The sequence below is a fragment of the Globicephala melas genome, chromosome 11 (genome assembly GCF_963455315.2).
Source record: "Globicephala melas chromosome 11, mGloMel1.2, whole genome shotgun sequence".
Classification (NCBI taxonomy): Eukaryota; Metazoa; Chordata; class Mammalia; order Artiodactyla; family Delphinidae; genus Globicephala; species Globicephala melas.
Window position 1 is genome coordinate 32,755,235 of NC_083324.2, and position 23,882 is coordinate 32,779,116.

General features: G+C 40.6%; 1 protein-coding gene across 11 annotated transcripts in view; it reads left to right on the top strand.

Moving 5' to 3' along the window:
* Nucleotides 1–23,882, top strand: part of ERC2 (ELKS/RAB6-interacting/CAST family member 2) — a 962,565-nt gene that overhangs the window by 149,046 nt on the left and 789,637 nt on the right. For 7 of the 11 annotated variants that reach the window (XR_009565841.1, XR_009565842.1, XM_060308008.1 and 4 more), the window contains 2 exons: nucleotides 12,864–12,887; nucleotides 13,529–13,945. Coding sequence is in view for 9 of the 11 variants with exons in the window: in XM_060308008.1 (XP_060163991.1) it covers nucleotides 12,864–12,887; nucleotides 13,529–13,945 (441 nt within the window). In the remaining 2 variants the exon portion in view is untranslated. The remainder of the gene's footprint in view (nucleotides 1–12,863; nucleotides 12,888–13,528; nucleotides 13,946–23,882) is intronic. The other 4 variants (XM_060308010.1, XM_060308014.1, XM_060308012.1 and 1 more) reach the window with 1 other exon arrangement.

Consider the following 23,882-nt stretch of genomic DNA (forward strand, 5'->3'; position numbering starts at 1 on the left):
TAACATGAAGAGAGGTTGTTTATTAAATTCATAAACTGTACTAAGCTACATATGTAGCCATATATAGATATAAGTATATATATACATTTACATATATACATAAATATAAAATTATTCACAACTACAAGTGTATCATCCTCATTTTACAGTGGAAGAACGTGAGGGCAAATTATTTGCCAGAGATTAAACAGTATAGACATAAACAGTGGTAAATCCAGTTCTCGCTTGAGTCCAGGACTCGGGCACTTAACTGAAATCCACACTAGATTTCAGTAACTCCTCTAATAACAGACTTTTCCTTGCCCCTTTAAAAGGTGACTTAAAAGCTTATTTAAAGGAATAAGTGAGGAGTCTCTTTGCAGACACTGTAAACTCATCCTATGTTTATTTTTTCCTCCTTTCTAAAACCAATAAAGCCTGCAATTCTTTCCACTCTTATTTCCCTTTAGATTTTTAAACTAAAGAAACAAAACCTTTAAAGATACAGCAAAAAGTTCCACTCATTTCATAGGGCCCCATCTTCATTGGTTTTGTACAGCAGCCTTTTTCTACTCCACAGCTAAGGACTCAAATGATGGTGAAAGGGACAATCATGCATTTTAAATAATGTGCAGATGCATAGATTCAAGAGAGCCATTGGCCTCCCTGTAATTTGCTGAGGGCTCTGGTATGTTGAAATTTATGTAATCCAGAACTAATAGTTTATCTTATTAGGAAAAACGGCAGTAGGACTTGGAGTTACTAAGGTTTTACATTCGGACTTGCTTCAATTTAAATTCTTCTTGCATTCAATAATGCTTTTGTTCAGGGCACCAGCAGTGTCTGCACTGTTAGGCACACTTTCTTTATATCCCTGTTAGACTTGATAGGTTAGCTCTGTTCCAGACTCAAATTTGAAAGCCATTTTCCTCCCTTCCCAACTTTAACAGTCTCGAATTATAAAACAAAATAAATACCCAGGGATGAAAAAAGTACTTTGCAAGTCCTTGTTTAAAAATAATTTTTACTGTCCTTTTGGAGAAACTTCTATTCACTTTCACTGGTTTAAAGGTTTGAGAAGGGCTTTTAAAGCATATGAAATGTATCCATATGCTCATGAATGTGCTTACATGGGTTGCTGAGTTTTTGCTAAGGAAAGCGTTTGTTATTAATAATATGTATAAAATTATCCAGATAAAATAAAAATAACCTCAAATTGATATTATTCAGGACTGGTATTGAGGGATCTTATTTCTCAGCCATATAACATATTCTTCCAGTGATGGTATCTGTAAAAGAACCCTTCCTTCCTTTCTGGTTTTTGCTTTGGCTTTCTCAATGATAACATGGACCTCCTGTGACTTATTATATTTTCCAGGTTCCTAAGTGGCCCCTTCATTCTTGACATTTATCTCACATTTTTGGAGGGGGAAATTCCTCTAAACAGTTTTTGAAGTCCTGAAGCTCTCAGGTGGAAGAATGCTAAATCTTTTCAAATTCTCTAAAGGTATTGCTTAAGAAGTCCTTTCGGAGAGAAGAGTTACTTCATCTTGGTTGGAATTAATGATCTGTTCCAACTCCTGAAGTCCTGGAGCCACTGGGGTATGGAGTGTGGTTACGGCAGCTGCACCATCGGTGGTATGTGGTGGAAGGGATGTGTCTGGGCCAAACATGTTTGACTCCAGTGTGGAAATCTGGCTCGTGGCAGCTGTTGGACATGCCCTGACACTAATTATGTGGTAATGGGATCCTTCTGCAGTTTGGTGACCAAATAAGACTGGTGCATGGGGCTATATGGGAAAGACCAGGACAAAACAATGTGCTGTGAGTTTGGTGTCTGGGCTTTACAGCTAGCAGGGCTGCCATCTCTGCTGTGACTTTGGGTGAGGAGTGGTTCCTCTCTTTGGGCCTCAGTTTATCCTCCTATAAAGTGAAGCAAAAATAATTATTCTTCTGATCCCTTTCATGACTAATCTTCAGTGATTCTGTTGTTAAATATTTGCTGTCTTTTATTTTATTTATTTATTTATTTATTTTTTGCGGTACGCGGACCTCTCACTGTTGTGGCCTCTCCCGTTGCGGAGCACAGGCTCCGGACGCGCAGGCTCAGCGGCCATGGCTCACGAGCCCAGCCGCTCCGCGGCATGTGGGATCTTCCTGGACCAGGGCACGAACCCGTGTCCTCTGCATCGGCAGGCGGACTGTCAACCACTGCGCCACCAGGGAAGCCCCTTTCAAAGTATTTTATTTGATATTGAAATGTTAGCATCCCACATGCTGCAGAGCGGCAGGGCCCGTGAGCCATGGCTGCTGAGCCTGTGCGTCCGGAGCCTGTGCTCCGCAACAGGAGAGGCCACAACAGTGAGAGGCCCACGTACCACAAAAAAAAAAAAAAAAAGTATGTATATAAAATATTAAAGATCATAGGCATTGTGTGGATACAGTAGTAATCTTACCTTTACACCAGAGAAAGAAATGAAGATGTAGGCCTTTTAATAAAATGGAAAAACTTAGGGAGTTTAAGTGATTAGGCTACTTAGGACCCAGTATATTCACATTTTCCCTATATACTGTTCAAGTTATAGTTTGTAAAATAAGGTTCATCTCAGACTCCTCATGGTTTTCACAGTCACTTAAAATTCCACTGAGAGCACAGTAGCATGGATATGCTACTTAAAAGTAAAAATGAATAAAATAGTTGAATGTAAAGCCTAGTACTTGGCATTTTAGATGAGTCTTTAAAGATTCCTTCAGATTGACTTTAAATAACAATAACAAAAGTAATGGTATAGAATTAAAATTCAGATATTATATATCATTAAAAAATAGCATATATAATAATGTATAATCATATACTATATATGTAACATATATTTTATATAATAAAATAGATATTATGTATATAATAATAATAATTATATTTATATTTAACCTAGCAGGCTTTTTTTTTTTTAAACGTATAATACATGTATTTATTGTACCTATGAGGTGTGTTCTCTTTGGAAAGTACAAAGCTATTTGAGACATGGGTTGTTCATTTTTTTGTTTTCCCACAAATACTGTGACCCTTTGAGCAGGAAGGTCTATATTTTACTAACATCTAGAGCAAGCAGCTAACACGGTGTCTAAGATGTCAATAAATATGAAATAGATAAATGAACACATTTTTAAGGACTTGGAAAGGAAACTTAGTGTATTGCCTGTCAGAGAGCACATAGTTCAATTAAGGTTGAATGAATGACCCTCTTTGTCTATTTTATCTAGTATTGTCTTGTATTAAGGGGCATTACTCATAGTTTATTGTTTTTATTAATCACACAAACTGACTTTCTAGTGTGCTCCTTAGGACAGTACTACAGTACTATTTTCATGATGTTTTCCTTCCCCACCTTTCAATTACCAAAAATTTCTTAAAGCAATAATAGAGCTGAAACTTCTTGAAGTCCAGAGAAGTACTTCTCAAACCTTTATGTGCCTACAGATTACCTGGTAGTCTTGTTAAAATGCAGATTCTGATTCTGCAGGTCTGAGTGAGACCTAAGATTCCACCTTTCTTTTTTTTAGCAGTCAGTCATGTTGCTTTATTTTTTATCTTTTATTTATTTTTTTATACAGCAGGTTCTTATTAGTCATCCATTTTATACACATCAGTGTATACATGTTAATCCCAATCTCCCAATTCATCACCCCCCCCCCCAGAGATTCCACCTTTCTTACAAGATCCCAGGTGATGCTGATGTTGCTGGTCCAAGGGTCACATTTTGAGTAGCATGGAGGTCAGTTATCCCCCCTTCCCAGGGGTGGAGTGAATCAAGAAGCAGAGAGAAGCAGGAGAGTACTTAGGAAGTATCTCTCCTCATGAAAAATTGAATAACAAGGATTAGAGTTTGAGCAAATCATGTGGTCAGAGTAGGGAAAAACTAGTTCAATGCTTGCCACCTAGCTATTTGCAATGATATTAATTTAGGTCCTTTTACTTTTTTTTAGAAATACTTAGGTGGTAAGCAGTTTTGTTAAGTGAACATGTTGAGGTGAAGAGGAGGTGACAGGGAAGGAAATTGCAGTAAAGATTTTAAAATGTCATTTACACTGAAGATTTGCTAAGCAATTAAAATGAAAGAACTATCCACTAACTGCATGTGGCTGTGACTATTAATAATTGGAAAAGTTCCAATTTTAACCATCATTTTTATGATTGCATGTGTGGGGTTGCTTCTCTAAACACATTTAAAAAAGATCAATATTTCTTAAATTTGTATCTTTTTTTTTTTTTTAGCTGTAACAGGTTGAGCAGTGTCAACATCAGGGGATGCCACTGTCTTTTAGCTGCTTATATATTACTAGATAATAGTAGGGAAAGAACCCTGACCTTCAAAACAAATCGTTGGTATTCCCTAGAGCCGCTTAAAGAGTTATTTATAGACAAGTTAATAGGAAATCAGTTCCATCCATCTCTGAGTTGGTCTTAAAACAACTGTTTCCTGTTTTCCCTTATTTAAAAAATGCCAAAGTACTTAGCATTTTGTTTCCCACTGTTATATGTATTTGATGGTCAAAAATTTATGTTTGTTTCTTTTCAATGAGAGGAGGAAGGAGACACATTTTAATTCTGGACCTCTAGCCGCCACCACTGTCTCAACAGCAATGATAGCAGTGAACATTTATTGAGCACTCATTAGGTGCCAGGCCCTGTGCTTCATGCTTTATGGGAACTTGTTCACTTTGATGAGCGTCTCATGTTGTCTTTGTGCACATCCTGTAAGTTAGTTATGAGGATTATTTCCTGTTTATGGATGAATAATTTGATGCTCACAGTACTTAAATAATTTGTCCAAGGTGACATAGGCTGTCATAGGTAGCTATAGGATTCAAAACCCTGCTCATCACCACTGCTCTTGGAAGCCCAGACAAGTTTGGTGATTTTATCCAGATCATGTAATAGGTTAGTAGCAAAGCTGGAATTAGAACTTAAGTCCTTAACTCTCAGCTCAGTACAGTATTCCAGTACTGTGCCACCTTATAGTATTGGTCTGTAATGAAAACCAGAACTCCTTCTTGCTTACAAAAGCAACTGCCAAGAGGGCTTTCGCATGTATACTTAGTATTATGAATTTTGGCAAAATGTCACATGTTATCAACCAAAGTGGATTCTGCAGTTATCATGGATAGTGCATCTGTGTGAGGATCCCAGGATACTGGTGCTTTGGTGCTTTAAAAAAATCACCTATCAATATTCTCTATTAGCTATGTGCCTATTCTACCCTAAAGGAGAAAGCCTAGACCATGTGTTCACATAATAATTTTTAATACTTTTCTCAGCAGAGCAGCTCTTGAACAGTCCACTGGGGCCACATGTTTTTAGCCAATGCCTGCTGTGTGTCTTTTCACACACATGACACAGCCCATGGAAGGTTTGAAGCCACGAGGAATGCTGTACATCCTGCAAGCAGGATTATGGAAAAAGGAATCAGAGAACCTGCGCTTAATATTTGATTTGAGACAAGCTGGAAAATGATAAATAGGAAAATAAAGTCATAGGAGAAGTAGAGCACGCCAAGTTGTCTGAAAAGAGATTCTCTTTTCTTTGAAAGAGTATGTTAAGCCCTTGCTTGAGAAGGAGTATGGATTTATTTTTAAAAAGTTCAAGACTTTTGGATATAAGCCAATTCATATTTTTATCAAGCTCAGAGACGGTTTTCATAGCAATGAAACCCTAAACTGCTTTGTAGTAGAAAACTTTATCATTTTTTGTTTTTTCCCCATAGTGTGGAAAAGAGCTTAAGGTCACAAATTTTTTCAAATCTGCCAGGAACCCATATTTTCTATGTTTGGGGATAAGACACAGTAGATTCTAAACATCTGGCTAGTCCCTACTTAAATAATTGTGTGTTCCATGCACATCATACATATATAATTATATTTTCATTCTATTTACCTTTTTTGTGTTTTAGACATTCTGATATCTGGATTAGATTCTGACTCCAGTAGCTATTAGAAGTCAGTCTCCTAAATGTTGGCTAAAGCAAAGTATATCTCCCCCCCTTTTCCATATAAACTCAAGTATGGCTTAGTTTCTTATATTTTCATTGTTCTCCTTTTTTCAAAATTAAGTGACTATGGAAGCCTATAAGAGTTGTGTAAAATGAAGTTCTATAGTATTTTCAGAGCAAGAGAGACTTTAGAATTGGCTGGAGGAAATGTCTATTTTAGACCCTGGACCATGTTTGCTAACGATGTGATTGCAGTAGAATCCCTTAAGCCAGTTCAATTTATTCTCTTGTGAAGTGGACATAGTTCTGGCAGCTTTGGAGCAGTATTGTCAGATGAGTGGGCTGGTGGACGTGAGGAATTTTGAGTTTTGGGGGAGAGAACAGGACAGAGTAATCTGAGGCCAAGGATACTCTTCCTACTCTCCCCTCCCTCCGCAACTTTCCCCCCACCCCCAGGCTAACAAAAGCAAAGCAAAGAATGGAAGCCGTTCTCCATCACATTGTTTCCCTGTGCAGACCTTTGGGTGAACAGTTTCCTTTCTGGTCTTCATCTTCCTATCCATATTTTACTCGCTATTTATTGGGTACCTATTATGTGCTAGAGTAGGGGGTATGATACAAATCTGGCCCAGAATCTGCCCTTGAGGTGCTCACTTTCTCTCTTTCTTTCTTGGAGGTTTCCCTTGCTTTTTTGTGAGCACAGCAATGCTTTGAAAGATAAATTTGCCTTTATCCGACTATTGAGTACTAGGAGGTCCTATCAGAAAATTAGCCTGCCATAACACCAGAAACAGAAGTCCTTATGACCTCCTTTATTGTCTGAGACTTGGAATCAACTGGATGGACTCATCTCTTTAGCTCCCATTCTGTTTAACTGTGTTTAACAGACAGGGCAATGATTGTAAACTTTTTTCCTTCCGTGGACTGGAGATGGGGTTAAGCCTTTTCCAGGACAAAGTTCAAAGTATGTAATTAATTGTGTGTGTGGGGGGGGGGGATGAAAAAGAACTGGGTTAAAGGCCAGGTATCAGGATAAATAAGATGCATTCTGTTTTCACTCCTAACAGAGTGACTGCAGAGGGGAGCCTGGATGCCTGTTGTCACAGCTGCTTTTGCTTTCTTCTGTCGTGTCCTCAGTGGTCAGCTGTGGATAAGGGAGTTTGCCTTTTCAGCTTTGATTGAGGACAACTGGAGAATGATCCCACAATCAGGGTGGGGAGTAGAAAGCTTTCTGAATAGTCATCCAACCATAGACTCACTTTTGTGCTTGAAGGGAATTAGCTGTTTTGCCACCTGTTTCACCTGTGCCATAAGTGCCAAGTGGATAGAATTTTGATTGGGACCCAGGCATATGGTTGGATCACCTGGTGATGTCCCCTTCCGATGCAGGTGGACATTGGAAGGGCTTCTCTCTCCTAATATGCAGTGGAATGGAAGCAACAGAAGGAGTGGTTGAGGCTTTGGGAAGTTGAGACCACAGTGATGACTGGGAGATTGCAAAGAGATGGCTCCTGGACACATCCTTGCAAGTTGTGGGTTTGTAGGTACCTGATGTAGGTAACAAACTGAAATGAATTCTCTTGATTATTGATCCAATGAAGTTTAAGTGGCTGCCTTAAAAGAAATGTGCTTTCGTGGTTGAGAAGTGGGAGACGATTCAATTCCAAGGAATTGAATAATCAAGGAAGCGGGGAGATTGAAACCTGTGCATCTTTTAAAAAATTTTTTAAAAATCTTTTGACTCTTAGAGAAAGTGCTTTGGCTTTGCCAGAGTTTTCACTTGTACTGTTGTATCTTGATCTTTTAGAGAGAATTTTTAAAAATTGAGCTTGTCTTCTAATAGCTACTCAGTAGCTACTATTAATTGCAGGAACTTAGAAAGGAGGTCTCAGTAAATTATCCTTGGAGTGTCCCATGCTATTTAACTATTTGATGGGACCAGTAATGCAGAGGGGAAATGATTTAGGTTATCTCTTATCCTAATGAGAAATAGGAAATGATCTAGGTTGTCTCTCATCCATATGAGACACCACTGCTATTTCCTAAGTTGTCAAAGTGGAGAGCCACCCCTTTTGGTCTACTCTTAGGGTTACTGGAATACATACCAGGATGGAGTCCAAGATCCCAGAAAGATTCTGGCTTTAGCAGTGTGCTTGTGTGCTCTTGGACCTGTCATTTAACCTGTGTGGATCTGATTTTTCTCATTTGTAAAATGAAGTTAACAAGCTAATCTTTAAGGCCTCTGTGAGCTCCAAGAATTTTGATTCCATGCCATCAGCATGTCAGGTGGGTCTCATCTTTCAGAATGTGGGTTTTTGTGATGTTGTCACAGCATACTCTAGCCTATCCTGATTGGTATAATTGATTATTGTCTACCTGGTACTTTCTAGAGCTTTATATGTATTAACTCACTTAATCCTTAAAATAACCTTATGCAGTAGGAATTACTACTCTCACTTTTACAAATAAGGAAACAGACACAGAGAGAATATTATTTTCAGTTGGTTATTTATTGAAAGTACTGTTATATTTTAAAATTGAAATTGTCTATGTTAAGTATTCAACTAGAGATGAGTATCTGGTAAATAATTTTTGAAACTTGATTGAGTTAACTCTCTTAAAAGTAAGGCAATGAAGAGGGGAGAGAAAGCGGGGTGGGGGGGAGGGGAGAGAGAGCAAGAGAGAGAGAGAAAAAGAGTGTTTTAAAATCTCTCCCCATCCTCTGAAGCAGAAGGATGATCAGTGTTCTATAAGGCACATTAATTATGCTCAAGAATCCCTTTTTAGGAACAAGGAGATTCCTGCTTAATTTAAATATCTTTTTTTTTTTTGCGGTACGCAGGCCTCTCACTGTTGTGGCCTCTCCCATTGCGGAGCACAGGCTCCGGACGCGCAGGCTCAGCAGCCATGGCTCACGGCCCAGCCGCTCCACGGCACGTGGGATCTTCCCAGACCGGGGCACGAACCCATGTCCCCTGCATTGGCAGGTGGACTCTCAACCACTGAGCCACCAGGGAAGCCCCTAAATATCTTAAAAGAGAATGAAAACTAAATGACATACGGATTTGAGAAATTTTTGAACACTAAATTTTAGGTTGATTATCAGATTGTGTTTGGTCATGCTGAAGTCATTCAGTGACTAATAAAATGATTATCTGGAAAGTAAATTTTCTTAATGTACAAACTGGAAGTATCCATCATGACAACCTCTGAGGAATAGGTTGGTTAGGATGGCTAATTTTTAATTTTGAGAATTGCTATAACTGTCAAAATTGCCTGCCTGTCTGCTCTCACCACTCCTGCCCACTTCCCTATTCTTTTTTTCAGCCATCCTGAAGTACTTACACCAATTTAGAGGTCAGGTTGTGTAGTGGTTCATGCAGGGGTATTGGGGTCAGACTTTCTGGATGAACACCTGGCTGTGCCACTTACCTAGCTGGGTAACAGTACAGGTTGCTTAACCACTTTGTGTGTTCATGTTCTCATTTGTTAAATGGAGTTCATAACAGTGGCTGTCTCACTGGTGGTTGTGAAGATTAAAAATGCTTAGAACTGGGCCTGGAGTGTGGAAGCACTCTACAGATTTTTGCTATTACTGTTCATTAATAGATCTAGTCTGTCTTTGCCTCTAGGCTTTTGTACTTTCTCTACTCTTTCCATCTTTCTTCACGAAGTTGACTCATTTATTCTTCAAGACATAGCTCAGTGGTAGCTGTTGGTTTGTGGGGGGTATTTTCTTACACGTCTCTAGCCTGGGTTACACCTTCTCTGCATTTCTAGCCACCTGGCTGTGACTTATGTCGTATTGCTACTATTGGTTTACTTGTCCACATGGATTGGGAGCATGGACCACTTCTTTTCCTTTCATTTCTTTTTTTAAAAAAATTAATCAGTATGAGGAAGACACTGAGTAAATGCACATTGAACGGATAAATAGACTGATTTTTTTCCCTTCCATTCCTCTTTCTTTTTCTTTTTCTCTCTCCTTCTTTTTCATTCTTTTTTTAAAAAAATTTATTTATCTTAGGCTGCATTGGGTCTTCATTGCTGTGCTCCATGGCATGTGGGATCTTTCCCAACCAGGGCTCAAACCCATGTCCCTGGCATTGGCAGGCCGTTTCTTAACCACTGCACCACCAGGGAAGCCCTCCTTCTCATTCTTTTTTTCTACTTCTCTTCCTTCCTTTCTTTCTACCGAACTTACTCCTTCCCTTCACTCTCAAACCTGGCACTTGATGCGTTATCTTAGTTATTCCTCACAGGCACTCTATGAGGTAGGCATTATGATTAGTCCCATTTTGCGGGTTAGGAAACAAAGGATCAGAGCAATAGGCAACTTGCCCATCCAGGGGGGCAGCCGCCTTAACAGACTTATCTTCCAAGGTTGCTGTCTTTGCTCAAAGCACTACGGCAATTTTTTGGGGGGAGGGGAGGGAATTCCCTTCTGGCTAGTAGTTTGTTAACTACATAAAAAAATCCAATCTTATTTTTGGTCACTCTCAGAAAAGATGATTTGTAGTCTGATCATCCTGATTCATCGTGTTTGTCTCCAGATAAACTTGGATTGTCTCAGAAATCCAAGCCACTCTAAAAGGACAAAGATTTGCCGTTGTCAGGAATGTTTAAATGACTTGAAGACAGTTGCACCATCCCAAGAGGCTTGGCAGCAGCCACATCAATGGGCTGAAGATGGTTGATACTCCTGTGAACTTTGGTGTGGTTTAGGGATGGGGGTTGGTGGAGGAAGGTCACATTACCTTACAATCCCACCTCATGGTTTTTTTTGACAGCTTTATTGAGATATAATTTATGTACCATGCAATTCACCCATCTAACATGTAAAATTCATTGGTTTTTGGTACATTCACAAAGTTGTACAACCAACATGACTGTCTAATTCCAGAACATTTTCATCATCCCCCAAATGAGGGATGGAAGGATGACTACCATACCCTTTAGCAGTCATCCTGCATTCCCCCCAACCCCCCAGCAATCACCAATTTATTTTCTGTCAGTGGGTTTGCTTATTCTGGATATTTCCTGTGTAATCATATAACATGCGGTCTTTTGTAACTGGCTTCTTTCACATGGCATAGTGTTTTTTTTTTTTTTCTTTTTTCTTTTTGCGGTATGTGGGCCTCTCACTGTTGTGGCCTCTCCCGTTGCAGAGCACAGGCTCAGGACGCGCAGGCTCGGCGGCCATGGCTCACGGGCCTAGCCGCTCCGCGGCATGTGGGATCTTCCCGAACTGGAGCACGAACCCATGTCTCCTGCTTCGGCAGGCGGACTCTCAACCACTGCGCCACCAGGGAAGCCCAGCAGTGTTTTTAAGATTCAACCATGTTGCTGTGTGTATCAGTACTTCATTGCTTTGTATGGCTAAATGATACTCCATTGTATGCATATACCACATTTTATTTACTCATTCATCGGTTGACTGACATATGTTTTGTTTCCACTTTTTGACTATTATTAATAATGGTGCTCTGAGTATTTGTGTATGAATCCACTGCTGAATGGGTAAATACAATGTGGTAGGTCCCTATAATGGAATAATATTCATCTATAAAATGAGTGAATACTGATCCATGCTACAACATGGATTAACCTTGAAAACATGCTAAGTGAAAGAAACCACTTGTTGCATGATTCCGTTGGTGTGAAATGTCCAGAATAGGCAAATCCAGAGACAGAAAGTAAACTAATGGTTGCTAGGGCCTGAGGGTAGGGAGGGAGATGGGGGGGTGACTTGTAGAGGGTACAGGGTTTCTTTTGGGGGTGATGAAAATGTTTTAAAATTTATTGTGTTTATGATTGTAGAACTTTGTAACTATACTAAAAAGCACTGAATTTTAATTTCACTTTTACTTTATAGTAATTTTGACAGGGGTGAGTTATATTTTAAAAAATTTATAATCACCATCATTAAATACATACTAGTTTCTTACTCTGCATTCAGTACCCTGGGAGACGCTGTGGCACACAAATGAGAGAGAGTACTTGTTCCTTGTGCTCTAGGAATTTCTCATTGGATGTTCCTAAGTGGAAAGTTGAAGTGGATACCAACAAAGAGTTTAATTAATGCATCACTAGGTGCTAGTTTCTGGGTACAGCCCACACTCAGAAAAATCTCAACCCCTCTGGGTGTCAGCTGTGGGAATTCAGAAGGATTTCCCAGTGTGGACTCCTCCAGTATTTATGTAACTTAGACATAGTATTATCCATGCCTTACAATACTGTGAGTTTCCTTCAGGCAGGACCTAGGCCTTACGTCCATCTTGATTCCCATACTTAGCATTGTGTCTGGTCTGCATGGGGAGAATGTGTCTGGTGAATGGATGAGTAACTGTTTTGGAAGCCCCTTGGTTTCTTCCTAGGACAGAAATGCCTTCAGCTTATGGCTGCCTGCTCTGATCAGCCTGGGGGGTTGCCCCTGTTGGGAAAGTGTTGCTGAATTCACCTGTCTTTGTGCAAGGGTTTCTTTTCTCACAAGTGGTAACTATTTTGTTTCTCTGGCACTTTCACTCTGGTTTTGGCTAAAATGGTGACCTGGAATGACATGGGGGTACTTATGGAGTGTTGTGCTTTCCTCCCTGGTAATACGACCAAGATATTGGGTTCTTGGGTCAGTGAGATTTAGGAAGACAAAAGGTGGAATAAACCTCATTTTGTTTCTTTTTTAAAATCACATTTATCAAGCATCAGTGCTATAAATTCTGTGTAGCTTATGGGTCTTTGCTGCAGTAAGAAACTGTTTTTCTTTTTTCTTTTTTTTTCTCTGTGAAGGTACTTTGTGTTGATTAAGTTCTTTCTGTTAAATATCCTTTGCTTGCACTGGACTTTTCTTTGTGTTGATTTTTGCTTCGTTTTTCTTTCATTTCCCATGCTGTTCAGCTACTGGATGCCAGAAGAACCAAGGTTTGTCCACTCTTTGCAGCTCGTTTGTTTTGCTCTGCACAGCCTCACCCCCTTGTGTGTTTGAGTGTCTCTGTCTCTGTCTGCATTTGTTCCCTTTTGCTTGCAGATGCAGTAATCCTGTTTACTAAACCTGTTCACAGCTTTATTTGTAAAAATAAAGTCCTCGTTTGTGTCTACTTGTAGTGGATGCTATTATTTTTATTTTTAAATGGATATGCACTTAATCACAGAAAATAATGGATAGTAGAATAAAGAACACCTTAGAAAACAAGGAATACTGAGTCTGGAGCATTGTGGGTGTGAAGAAGGTGTGTTTGTGAAAGCTTCCCTTCTAACCCTTTCCACTCCTAAATTAAAACCCTGTAGATGTATAATTTACCTTGTGACTGACACTAATATACTGTTTCTATGTATGTGTACATTTCTCTTAAGACATTCAGAAAGCATCATTGAATTAATTCCCCCTCTCCATGTGCTGTCCCATGCTTCTGAAGTCACCCTGGAGGACTTCACGGCTGGCCCTCTGGACCTCATGATTAACATTCCATCTTCATAGTGTGGTAGCAGCAAATAGCGTTTGGCATGTCCATTGACTTTTTCCCCCTTCTTTCTCCTCTCCTGCTCCGTCTTTCTCATCACAGCACCTGCAGTTGACAATCCAGGCCCTTCAGGATGAGCTGCGAACCCAGAGAGACCTCAACCACCTCCTGCAGCAAGAGAGTGGCAACCGAGGAGCAGAGCACTTTACCATCGAACTGACGGAGGAGAACTTCCGGCGGCTCCAAGCTGAGCATGACAGACAGGCTAAGGAACTGTTCCTATTGAGGAAGACCTTGGAGGAAATGGAGCTGAGAATCGAAACACAGAAACAGACCCTCAATGCCCGAGATGAGTCGATTAAAAAGCTTCTTGAGATGTTGCAAAGTAAAGGTTTGCCGTCCAAAAGTCTTGAGGATGACAATGAACGGACACGTAGGATGGCAGAGGCTGAGTCTCAAGTCAGCCACTTGGAAGTGATTTTAGACCAGAAAGAGAAGGAAAACATACATCTTAGAGAGGTAAGGACATTCACTTTATTTTCCCAAAGCCGTATTTTACAAGTTAAAATACGTTAAATATGTTAACAAGTTATTACCACAGGTTGAAAGTTATCTATAGCCTTAACCAAATTGCTGTTGTCATCTGTTTTATAACCTTCCTGTCTGCTTATCACCTTTAAACTGGAATTTCGCATTAGTCTTTTTTTTTCCTATGCCCACCACACATATGTTCCATTATGATTCAACACGTATTCAGGACCCAAGTGTGTGCAGCACATGTCAACTCTAAGGTGGTTTACAATTGCTTTCCTACAGATGGCCATTGTTTCAGGGCCTTTTAAATGCACTACTGGTTAAATTTTAGATGTTTATTAAGTATCCTCTTTTTAAAGGAGCAAAATGAATAGGTGATTAGCAAAACAATGAGTATAAATACTTTTATAGCTGAATTGGGAGTGGGGTTTTCAGAAAGTAAAGCCTAAGGATATTTCTGGAAAGAATGGAAAAATGTGCCGACCAATTTTGAACGTTTAGATAATCTTCGTCTGCATTTACATTCATGGACAGAGGGACATGAATGTTCCAAGGACAGAGGGTTCCAAGTTTTCTGAGAGTGTGTTTTGCACTTAGTTAAATCATTTGAAGTTTCTCAGAGGCAGCCTCTCTGGCTTGCCACCACCATTCAATGTTGGGAGGCTCAGATATCTGAGAATACGTAGTTGGACAGATCTTAGAAAGAATGTGGGTGACAGCCAAGGTTTGAAATTTTTATAGCGGTTCCTTGCTACTATGGTGGATGTGGATCTCAATAGTACCATGTAGGCAAAATGCTGTGGCAGACACAGATCTCACAGAAAACAGGAAGCAATAAAATGGCATTAAGTATATTTGCAAAATATTCTGCAGCCATAAATAAGAATTCGAAAAGACATTTGCTTTTAGACCAAACTAGATTTCTTGGCATTACGTACCTGTTTGGATGGGCAGCGCTTCCAGTGAGTCATTTGTTTGGTTGTTCAGAAAACATGGCTTTCGTGTTGGGATTTGGTAATGCAGGTGCTCCCAGGAGTTTTCTCTGATATAGACTGTATTTGCTTATAACATTTGAGTAGACTTTTGTGTCTTCAGATTTAATATCCTCCATGCTTATTCTCCTTGGTTTTGTTTTCATGAGACCTTAGCTACATGTTTGGGAAGTCAAATGGCTTGGTTTCACATTGAGATGCTTAAAGATATGTTTTGTTGGGTCTGGTCTTCCTATCTGTATTCCAAGACTGTGAATGTGGTGGGAAGACTTCTAAGATCCCTACCTCTTGGAATTCATATCCTTATGTAATCTTCTCCTCTTGAGTTTAGGCTGAACCTAGTGATTTGCTCCTAAACAATAGAATGACGGAGGTAATGGAATGCCGATGTCACTTCCATGATTAGGTTACTTCCATCTTGTTAGTACACCCTGTTGCCTTCTCGCCTTGCATGCTTTGATGAAGCAAGCTACCATGTTGCAGAGGCCCGTGTGGTAAGGAACTGTGGGTAACCTCTAGCTGACACCCAGTGAGGAACTGGGACTCTCATCCGAACAGCCACAGAGAACTGAAAACTGCCAGCAATCACCTAGTAAGCTTGGAAGTGGATCTTTCCCCAGTCGAATCTTTCGATGAGACTTCAGTTCCTGGGCTGACAACTTGGTTGCAGCTTTCTGAGAGACAGTGAAGCAGAGGACCCAGCTGAGCTGTGCCCAGTTTCCTGCTCCACAGGAACTGTGAGATAATAAATGTGTGTTGTTTTAAGCTGCTGAATTTTGGGATAATTTGTTACACAGCAATAGATAGCTAATACAGTGGAGCAGAAACTAATCTCTTTCTGTCTTACTCCATAGACTTTCCATTTAGTTTACAGAAGAGAAGCAATGATTACTGGCATGTTATCATTGCATGTAGAGTGTCTGTGGATTTTGAAATTTTGATTGTGTTATCTGAAAACTGTGGTTGGTAGATTGCTATAGTTTAAAAAAGCTGCTGCTTTATTTTGGGTTCCAAGGGATCATGTTGGATGTATAGCAAGGCTGTGATACCAGAGAAACCTCTATCTGCAGCATTGACCTTCACTCCATTTTGGGATCTTGGGGTCAGGTAATCAGTCTGAATAGATTCTGCTCACTGGTAGCACTTAAATAGATGGTGCCTTGATTCTGTTTTAGAGTATATCTCTGTTTAAATGAATGTAAACACAATTTGGTTTGTGTTTTATGAGATTAGTTGGTCCTCACGATGGTCTGGCATGAATATGTCATGTTTAGAGCCTTAAACATTAGTCTAAGAGCGCACAGAGAGTCGTACAGAAAACGCAGCCCAACGCATGCAACTAGTTTCCTTGAGCACCCGACCAAAGTCAGTGGGTGGCCCTTATCTTATCTCATCAAGAAGGGAGAGTGTGAAAAAGTTGTCTATAAAAAAAAAAAAATCTCATTTTAAACGTGAACTCAACAAACAAGATTTGGAGGCCTGAAAGGACCCTTCCCAAGAGAAATAGTGTACTGGCTTGTGAGAGCCATTTGTTATATTTCCAGGAATTTTGGTAGCTTGAAATTGGTCATGGTGGGAGTATTTACAACGTGGAAATCAGCAAGTGCTACTCTCAGGGTCTTCTGCCCGCTTCGCCCCATCCCTGAAAGTCCATTTTCCAACACACCTCTAAATAAGTGCCATGAAATGTTTATCCACGGTACACTAGGAAGAGGCAAGTTAAAAACAGTGCAAGAATTATGATTCTGAATCCATTAACCGGTCATAGTTCATCAGATATTTTCATAACAGCATCTGGATAGATGTTTATCTGTTGGGCACTATGAAGAGTGCTTTACGTTGATTAACATTTAATTCTCACAACCACCTCATTTGTTAATTCATTCATCCATTCATCCATCCATTCTGTGAATACTTATTGAGGATCTGGTTTTGAGTAATGATAACTGATAAAATTTGACTTCACGGTGCTTATATTTTATTGGGGTGAAACAGATAGCAGTTTAATAGTTAAACAGAGAAGTATCATGAGAAAAAGAAGAGGATGAAGTACAAGTGAGCTGGGTGGGGTCAACTTCATATTGGATAGTCAGGGAGGGCTTTTTGAAGGGGGCGACATTGTGAATTTGAATGACAAGAAGGAACCAGCCATGTAAGGCTCTCAGAAAACTCCTGTTAGATGGAAAGGCCCATGCCTAGGAGGTAGGTGCTATTATTTTGCCCATTTTGCCTGGGGAAACTGAGGGACGAGTGACATCAAAAATCTTGCCCAGTGTCCCACAGCTAACAAGCTGGTATTTGAATTAAGCTGCCTCCAGTCTCCACTCTTAAACCATATCTTACATATATTCCTGTTCTAGAAGAATCTTTCTCAAAGTGTGCTCCACAGAACAAGCTGTTTTGTGGGATATTGTTATGTGTTATGACAGAAAAAGGGCTGCAGGGCTAAATGAACTTGGGAAAATGTTGAATTCCATAGAGCTTATCGAAGGGCTCTCAGACTCTCTCATATGCAAGTGTGCATTAGTTATTTCCAAGAAGGGGCTTGGGGAAGGCAGAGCCTTGCAGACTTACTTGATTTGCTTTTCTCTTGTTGCACTGATGTTCTTTCTAAAAACACTTTGGAAAAATGCTATGCTAGAAAAGAAAAGTTGTGCTTTTAATTTGTGACCTACAAAATATGTAATAATATACAAATAGTTGTTTCCCATGGCCAATTAACTGGGTAATTTCCTCGATTAGTTATTCTAGAAAGTAAAGTTTCTTGTAAGCTGTTTCCATATTCTCTACCGGGTTTTAGACTGTTTGTTCTTCTGTCAGGGTATTTTTTTTTTTAGTGGAAAAATGTGGCTGACTGCTTTTGGTATTAAACCAGTAAGAATAACCCAGCTTGAATAAAGAAGTTGCCTGACCTCTGTTAATTTAAATGAATCTAAAACAGGATGTAAAATGTACTTGAGGTTTTAAGTTCAGAGTGTTCCTGATTCCTTTTTCATTTTGCACGATTCAGCCCAGTTGGAGCTGAATGGTGTAATGCTGGGGAATGGAGTGTTAGTGGTTTTATGATTAATTCTCAGGCAGAGGTGTTGGACCTCATATAAACCCCATCTCCTGGAATACTGGCTTTGTTTAGCCCATTGTTTCAGGAGATTGAGAATTGGCAGGAGTTGCACATGGGGAGGGTTGGGTTGCTTTAGTGTCTTGTTGTCTTTCGGTGGTCTGGAAAAGACTGAGGGTGAAACCTCTTCTTTGCCTGGCAGGAAAAAACAACAAAAAGATTATGATCTCAACTTATTTGGAAGACCAGAGCTACTGGCCAAGAACTACAACCGACAGGCTGATGTGAGCTGAAGTGTTGGCTAAAATGCAGGCATTGCTCACTAGTGTAGTCTGATGCTTCTTGATACAGGTTGATTTGATAAGACATTGTTTGATGTGGTAATAGTTTACCTTGTTCTCCAGCTTTTTCCGCAGAGGACATACTGTTCCCTATAAAGGTTTTAGTAATCAAGTACCCGAGGTACTACTGATCTCATTAAAGAAGAAGAGGGTTTTCATACCAGGATCCTCCTGTATTCACTCTCCTTAATGTTTTCTTGCCTGATGCTCAGAAGAGAGTCAGGAGTCTTTGGATTCATTGTCCTGTAAGATGTTTGAGGGGAAAGGATATATGTTCTGCTGCCATGCTTGTTGATCTTCTATGCTAATACCCTTGGGCAGCTTGCTATTCTTTGAAAGGAAGGGCAGAAAAACACTTAAGTCATTGGGAGCCGCAATTGCTACTCACCCTGGACAAGTAAAGCCCCCAGGATACTGGGCCTAGGCTTCCCTCCATGCTGTTGGGGGGCAGGGAGGAGGAGGGCAAGGCAACATGAATTCTTGGTCTCCTCGTTTACTTAGCCAAGTAAACTTGGACAACTTATCCAAGTTGTCCCTAGGCCAGCAGGAGATCCACCAAGGCAAAGTCTATGACCTAGAAGTTCTTGAGCTCATAAGCCTTTTACTGACAGCTCAGACTTCACCTGTATAATCAATCTTCACCCTAGTCCACCCTCTCTCAGTACCAAATGGCCTTGTTCTCTTTAACACACACTTGTCTCCAATTTGGTTGGCTGAGCCATGATTTTGCTGCTGCAGTCATTTCTAAATCTGACTGTACAGATTATACATTCTATTTCTGCCAAGAAAGCTTATCACAGAAAATATTCCCAAACACAAGTGACCATATAAACATAACACTTTATATCCTTTTTTTTGCAAGAGTTTTTCCTATATATAATAGAACCTAACAACTGCTCCCTATTTTAATAAAGTAAGTTTTAACATAATCAGTACCTTCCATCAATATTCCCAGACTTCAAATATCACCTGCAAGATGCTCAATAAATATTTGAAAGAGTGAAAAAATAGTTTAAAAGTACCTTGAGAGTTGCTCCGTGGTTTATTTTGTCAATATTGGACAAGTTTATAATGATGGTACAGAGCCATATTCTGTTGTTTTCTCTCATTGCTCTGTGTTTGGAGTGGAGCAGTAGCTTTGAGGGTAAGCTTAACTGGAAGTTTTGTTTTTTCAAAATGTGTTGTACATCACTGGGCACATGTTGAGCATCCATGTACAAGGGTGCTGTGGGAGCATCCATGGCAAGTTTGTGGTCTTGTTCAGGGATTCAGTTGGGCAATAAGAGAAACAGCTCACACTTATGGCGACTTATTCTCTCTCTCTTTTTTTTTTTTTTTTTTTTTTTTGCCGTACGCGGGCCTCTCACTGTTGTGGCCTCTCCCGTTGCGGAGCACAGGTTCCAGACGCACAGGCTTAGCGGCCATGGCTCACAGGCCCAGCCGCTCCGCGGCATGTGGGATCTTCCCGGACCGGGGCACGAACCCGTGTCCCCTGCATCGGCAGGCAGACTCTCAACCACTGCGCCACCAGGGAAGCCCTGAGGCTATTCTGTGTCAGGTGCTGTACTAAGTGAAAACTGTTGTCATCATCCCCATTACACAGATAATAGGGCACAAAGAGGTAAATAATTGTACCTCGTCACAGATCAAGCACTGGAGCCAAGATCAGAACCTGGGAAGTCTAGCTCCAGAGTTTACACTTGTCACCACTACACACTACTGCTTGTTGCGGTGGTGCACTGAGAGGCCCTCGAATGGCACTTACATGCTGCGCAGCTTAGAGGTAGGAGAGCTGACAACTGGCTTCCTCCGTGATAAAGCTGGTCTTGAAAGTCAGGAAGAATTTCAACATGCAGATATGGTTGTAGAAGAGATAGTTGAGCCACATGTTAGAGGTGGGAACTGTGGTGGGTTTGGGGCATAGTGAGTTTGGAGCAGCTGAAACGCCACCTGTCAGGAGGGAAAGGAAATAAATCTCAACAGGTGGTTTGAGGTCAGGTCACTGAGGACTCTGAGCACGTGATACAGGAAGTTGGTCTTTACTTGGTACTCTGGGCAGCCTTTGAAGGAATTTTCCCTGGAGAATGGCATGATCAGGAAAGATTGTCAGGTGCTAATTGATAGTAGATTGGATAGGAGGAGAATAAAGGCATGGCGATAAGTTGGAAGGATACTGTTGTTGTTCAGGTGAACAAGAATCTGAATCTGGGTGGTGGCCAAGAAATTGAAGGGCAAGGTCATCCCCACCTGCAGGCAGGACTTTGACAGCTCAGGAGCTGAGTGCTAGGAGCTTTGAGGGGCAGCCAATCACTGTGGGCCCTGGTAGAGGCAGGTGGTGGGGCAAGGGGCAGGAGAGAACTGTCGGGAGGAGGAGCTGGGGTTGAGGAAAGACTGTGGATGTGTTGAGTTTGATGAAATCCTGGTGGAGCTGTCCAGCCAAGGGTGAGAATATGGCTGAGGAAATGACTGAGAAGTTCTGCCCAGATGCACAAGGCATTTCTGGCTATTGGTCACTTTTTATTGTAGTTGTTTTCACACACACTTCGTTATTTGTGACCACCAAGCTCCCAGTTTATATGATTGTTCTAAAGGCTGCCTTGTCACTCTTACTATTATTTAGGAGGAGACCCTAGGAACTGCATACTTTTTCATGCTTCTTTTCTGAATAAGCACTTAATTTTGAATATGGTATCTTGAGATTACACGGACTTTTCATTGACTGATGCCTACTTGATACAGATTTCCTTTGCTCTCACTGAGTTTCATTTTCTCCAAGCATTTAATGCAGGATAGATCCCAATGAAGAATCTCTGCGGAAAAGCACTTTTTCTGGACCCTGCTAACAACACATCCAAAAACAGGATTTCATAACTTTCACCCTCACATTTCTGATGACATAGGGAATGTATTCATTTCTGTTTAGCAGCATTTGCCTCATCTTTAAATTCTAATACGTTCTTTAAAGTTTAAACACTGCATGCTAATTTGAAATGGTCAAGGTTTTACCCCATATTGATTTTAATGAGTATAATTGGTTGCTTTTTACAGTAACAAAGACTGATGGAGCCCCAGGGAGCCATTAGGCTCAAGGCATATTGCAACCTGTTGAGAAGAGAAAGTGGCAGGGTAAAGGGTGTTTGGGGAAGTGCCAGGGAGTGGGGAGAAGTCAGGAGGTTATGCTGGGAGAGACTCTAACAGGACTCTGTCCTCCTGCTGTACCTTGGGTGTGACTGCTTTTTGAAAGCTACTCTTTTGGCAGCTGACCTAATTTATCATTGTCATCATTTGGTGAAACAGTGCACCACAAACAAAAGCTCAGTGGTGAGAAAGTACTCCAAGCACTGGTACTGCAGATACTTGAGTGTGTTTCACAAGCTGCAGCAGTGGGAAGTTGCTCACCTGTAACAGAGTCCTGCGTGTCTTGGATGGGGATATTAGCTAATACCGTACATGTGGAGAAAGCTTTGTACTTTATAGAACACATTGCATTTTAATGATTTCCTGTGATGCTCCTGGTAACCCTGTGAGGAAACTGAGGCTCAGAGAGATTAAGAAGTGATGACAGGTAACATTTACCGGTACTCATGAGCTAATCACTTTTCGGGGAGTGCCCTGTAATCCTCCCAACAATACTCTAGGGTAGGAGGTGGTTTCCTGCCTCTCAGATGAGGAGGCTGAGGCCCAGAGAGTCTGGTCCCGGTTCTCAGAGCAAGTAGTGATGGATCTAAAATTCAAAATTGGGCCTGCTGGTTCCATGCATCTGTCCCTAACCACTTCTTGAAACGGCCAGGGATTTCAACCCGAAATCTCTGAACAGACAAAAGACGAGAATTCTGGTCTACTGACTTCTTGCTCAGGGATATTTTGTCTGTAAGTGCAAAAAAGAGGAAAAAATGCAAAAGGCTTTTTTTTTTTTTTTTCCTTGCCACGTCTTATCCGGGCCTGCTGAATTGGGGTTGGTAAGTCCATGAGGTCACCGAGCAGTGGAAGGTTAAACAGTGCCACATAGAAGGCAGTACCAGGGCTAGGCCTCCTCAGACCATGTGTGGCTCATTAAAATGAAGGTACTTGCTTAACATACGAAGCATGGTACTGCATATATAGGCGTTCCATGAATTCCTAGGGAATAGGTGAATTTTTATAGCAGAGAATAAGGAAAAATCGGAGGTGCTTAGAGTCGGACCTTCTCCATTTCATCTGTTCAGTTAGCCTTCTTTTTCAACTTTACTTCATCATTACCTCATTGCCTAAAAGAAATACTTTGCCTTCTCAAAACGACTTTACTTTTTATCTAGTTTTTGTTGGGTATTGTGGGTTTCTTTCTTTGTCAATTGTGAGATATTAAAATTGTATTTATAACCTCCTAATATGTGCCCCATTTCGTTGCTCTTCTAATGGGCCAAAATTTGGTAAAGCAAAATCTACTTTCCTAGCCACCTGGCTTGGTTGAAAGGGATAGCTTTATCTGTGTTTCCAGTTTGGCATATAGGTTGAAGGATGCCTTAAATGTTTTGGGCAGAGTGTTAAATAAGGCAATGAGAATGGTTGCTGGTTGATTCCTTTGAGTGGCTTATAGTTACAGCAGTTGTAAAGAATGAAATAAACCCTCCTTACTAAAGGAAAAATATAATTATATGAGTAGTTTGTAGAAAAAGGAAAAAGAAAGATAAGTGAGACACTAGAGTGAAAATTCTAAAGAGTCACTCACTGCTCACTTAGATTAAGAGTTGGCAAACTGTAGCCTGTGGGACAAATGTGGCCCACCACCTGTTTTTTTTTTTTTTTAATGGCCTGGGAGCCAAGAGTGGTTTTTACCTTTTTAAATGGTTACATTTGAAATGGTTATGTAAGTACCTATGTAATATCCTCTATTTTGCCTGTGGCCCTCAAAGCCTGAACTATTAACTACTTGACCCTTTAAGAAAGTGTGGAGATTCCTAATTTTGATGATAGGTAAATAGATTTTGAATCAAGAGATTTGGTAAAAAAACATACGGGCAATTAAGTTATGTGCAGAGTATAAAAATCCTACTACTTTTCTGTGTAACTTTTGAGTTTTTTTAAAATGGGGAGACAATTTTTTCATCATTTCTGCACATTTTTCTTTTTTTATTAGATCAGTGATTTTAATCTCCAGAATTACAGCACGTAGGGTATTGCCAGTTATCACAAAAGTCTGCAGCTCTTTCAGGAGTGGTGGGTGTTAGGAAGGTAACCTGTGTGGATTAAAAAGGGAGTGGTTGAGAGTCTGCCTGCCGATGCAGGGGACATGGGTTCGTGTCCCGGTCCGGGAAGATCCCACATGCCGCAGAGCGGCAGGGCCCGTGAGCCATGGCTGCTGAGCCTGTGCGTCCGGAGCCTGTGCTCCGCAACTGGAGAGGCCACAACAGTGAGAGGCCCGCGTACAGCAAAAAAAAAAAAAAAAAAAAAAGGGACTCTGTGAAGTATTCAGTAACCTAGAAAGTACCAGAGAAATGGAGGTTGCCATTAAAACTCTGATAGATTTAGGAATTCTGACCGAATTAAAGCAC